General features: G+C 31.7%; 1 protein-coding gene across 1 annotated transcript; it reads left to right on the top strand.

Annotated features, from left to right (window-relative positions):
- Positions 1-1,966: 1,966 nt before the first annotated feature.
- Positions 1,967-2,211, top strand: LOAG_19055 (hypothetical protein; the record flags this gene model as incomplete). Its single annotated transcript, XM_020451711.1, has 1 exon — positions 1,967-2,211. A coding segment is annotated over one exon (245 nt), but the record flags the coding sequence as incomplete, so codon positions are not given.
- Positions 2,212-3,485: the final 1,274 nt, after the last annotated feature.

Here is a 3,485-nt window from a genome sequence, read left to right as displayed (position 1 = left end):
CATTAACATTAATTTACAATGTGAATGAATTTATCTGAGGCTTCGTTTTCACGGCAGCTTGCAGTATATCAAAATTATTTATCTCTTCTCTCCGTATATAAATTTTATAGTAAAAAAAAAGAAAATAAAGCTTGGTCATAAGAATTAGCTTTTTTTTGCCTTGTAAGAATTATCTAAGGATTTTATATAAAAAGAATATATAAAAAAAATTTTCTAATGGAGCTTTGGGTACATTCGACGCATGCCTGCATTTCTTGGCAAAATTTCAGAAATATCAAAAATATCTTTAACCAGTTTTGATAAATACTTTGATGAAGTAATATGTCTGTTATAATGATGAAGCATTGCCTTTAAATCTTGTTTATACAAATCTGATGTCAATTGTGAATCTGTTATCAAGGAATTAATTTGTCATTCTGGATTGCTGTCGACCAGATCTATACGAGTAATCCTGCCTGATTAATCAGATAATAATTAATTTGATTTGATAATAGTTTGTACCACACTAAACCCAATATTGATCATGCTTTTTCAAATATCCCAAACATACCCATCAGCTTCTGTCGGCAAAATCAAAAAAAAGTGTTATGAGTGGTTTTAATCAGAATTTGTAAATTTCTCAAGCAAATGGTTTGTTACATAAAATTTAAAAATAGGTATTTTGTTACCTAAATTGATCAACTCATCAGTTCAAAAAGGAGTCTTTTTCGGCAAATGGGTTGGATAAACCATCAGTCCTATATTCCGGAATGCAATCTTGCATTCCGGATCAAAATTTGCCAACATTATTATTCATTTAGTAACATTTCGCATAATTACACGAATCTTCCTACAGATTATTTAAAGAAAAGAATAACAGAAACTATGATAATACCGATTTATGAAATGATCAGGAACAATGTGAAAAGTAATTCGATCGGTTTTCAACTTGAATATATCCGTCTACTTCTGTCACATTTTTTTTTCTGAATTCGTTTTCATTTCCCTTTTTTGAAATTTAGCACTATATTCAACAGTTTAAATCATTCATGTGCATCCTTCAAGGTACATTAATTCTTATTATTTGATAATTTTTCCATTCATCTTTAATCAAGATGTGCAAAAGGATGTATATATTCGAGTGGTCGAAATTTCAATAGTATCAGTTCTATAATGTAACATTCGAGAACTTTACTTGACAACTATTCTGGCATCTTGTTAGCTTATCATTAATAAATTCCGCAATTCCGGAAATCCGCAGTTGGAACGTACTTTGGCTGACACTCGAAACCATCACACTACCGGTCAAAGTATAGTAAGTCAACAGGATCGCTCGAATGATGAGTATCCCTCAGAAAAATTTGACATCTTGGACGATCCAGATGGCGACATCTTCGATTATCTTAACATCCCCGACGATGTTGTTGTTCATATCGAAGATATTAACATGGAAAACTTCAAAACCGACAACCCCGATGGTAATATCTTCGAATGTTAGCATCCCCGACGATGCCAACATCCTGATTACAGATATTTCCGAACGCACAATAAACTATTTCGTTATCAATGCAAATATCCCGGTTGTGGGAAGGAATTCCAGAGTAAATTATCATTTTCCATACACAAGGAACTCTATCAACACAAACCCCCGAGGGAAAACTTCCTCAGTTTTAAGAAATCGCTGAGAAGACACAAAAAATATTCCGGCAGAGCTTCTCAGTTTTGTACATTCTGCAATGTTCTTAGCATTTGTTTGTCTACCTGCAATGAAAGCAAGTGAAAATATGTTAGGAAATATCTGTGACCGTAGGGTCACAAGAAATTCTGTCAACAAAAACCTCAGAGTAAAAACTTCCCAGTAATAACAAATTATTGAAAAGTCCTGCAGAGCTTCTCGGTTTTGCAAATTCAGCGGAGTTTTTAGCACTTATTTATCAACCTGAAATGAATGAACAATAAAGTGATATCTAAGCAATGTTCATTCTAGACCCAAGGGAAGAAAATCCACAGTTGAAACATATTTTGGCAGATACACAAAACCATCACACTACCGGCCAAAGTTCAGTAAGTCAACAAGATCGCTCGAATGATGAGCATCCCTCAGAAAAATTTAACATCTTGGACGATCCCGATGCTGACATCTTCAACTATCTTAACATCCCCGACGATGTTGTAGTTAATATCGAGGATATTAACATCGACAACTCTAATGGTAATATCTTCGAATGTTAGCATCGCCGACGATGGCAACTTCCTCGACGACTTCAAAATATTTTGCCATCAATGAAAACTGTCTGCTTGCAGTGTATCAAAATTATTTTCTCTTCTCTCCGTATATAAGTTTTGCAGTAAGAAAAAAACTTTAGTCTGAAAATTTAACTTTCTTTTTTGCTTTGCAAAAATTATCTAAGGATTTCATATAAAAGGGTTTTCCATTGAAGCTTTGGGTACATTCGACGAATGCTTGCGCTTCTTGGCGAAATTTCGGAAATATCAAAAATATCTTTAACCAGTTTTGATAAATGCTTTCATGAAGTAATTTGTCTGTTATAATGATAAAGAATTGCTTTTAAATCTTGCTTATACAAATGTGATGTCATTAGTGAATCCGTTAGCAAGGAATTAATTTGTTATTCTGGATTGTTGTCGATTAGAGCTATATCAGCCATCCCGCCCGATCAATTTGATTATAATTAATTAGATTTGATAATAAGTTTGTGCCACACCAAACACATTGTGGATCATGCTTTTTCAAACATCCCAAACATAACCATCAGTTTCTATCAGCGAAATCAAAAAAAAGTGTTATGAGTGGTTTTAATCAGAATTCGTAAATTTCTCAAGTATATGATTTGTTACATAAAATTTAAAAAACAAATATTTTGATACCTAAATTGATCAACTCATCAGTTCAAAAAGGAGTCTTTCTTGGCAAATGGGTTGGATAAACCATCAGTCCTATATTCCGGAATGCAATCGTGCATTCCGAATTTATTAACATTATTATTCATTTAGTAACATTTTGCATAAGTACGTGAATCTTCCTACAAATTATTTAAAGAAAAGAATAACAGAATCTATGATAATACCGATTTATGAAGTGATCATGAACAATGTGAAAAGAAATTCGATCGGTTTTCAATTTGAATATATCCATCTATTTCCGTCGCAATTTTTTTTCCTCTAATAATAGATATCATTATCATTGAAGGATATAATTTTTAGTTAGTTTATCACAATTATTGATTATTGAAACGTGCCTAATCATTATTCATCTATTACAATGCATATATCTATATATAATATTAGCTTCTTAATATTCGTAAATAATACTACATAAATAGTTTACAAATATTATTTAAAATTTCTTAATTAATTTATAGTTTTTAGCTCTATCGTATATTCATTATGCTATTGTCATATCTTTATGCTATTGTCATATATTGATTAATTCAAATTAGTTCACTTTAAATTGCAGAAATGACAACAGTAGTCATTTTATCCCT

Source organism: Loa loa (genome assembly GCF_000183805.2).
Source record: "Loa loa unplaced genomic scaffold supercont3.1096, whole genome shotgun sequence".
NCBI classification, from domain to species: domain Eukaryota; kingdom Metazoa; phylum Nematoda; class Chromadorea; order Rhabditida; family Onchocercidae; genus Loa; species Loa loa.
The sequence above is the reverse complement of the archived record's forward strand: the minus strand, read 5'-3'. Positions and strand labels throughout refer to the sequence as shown.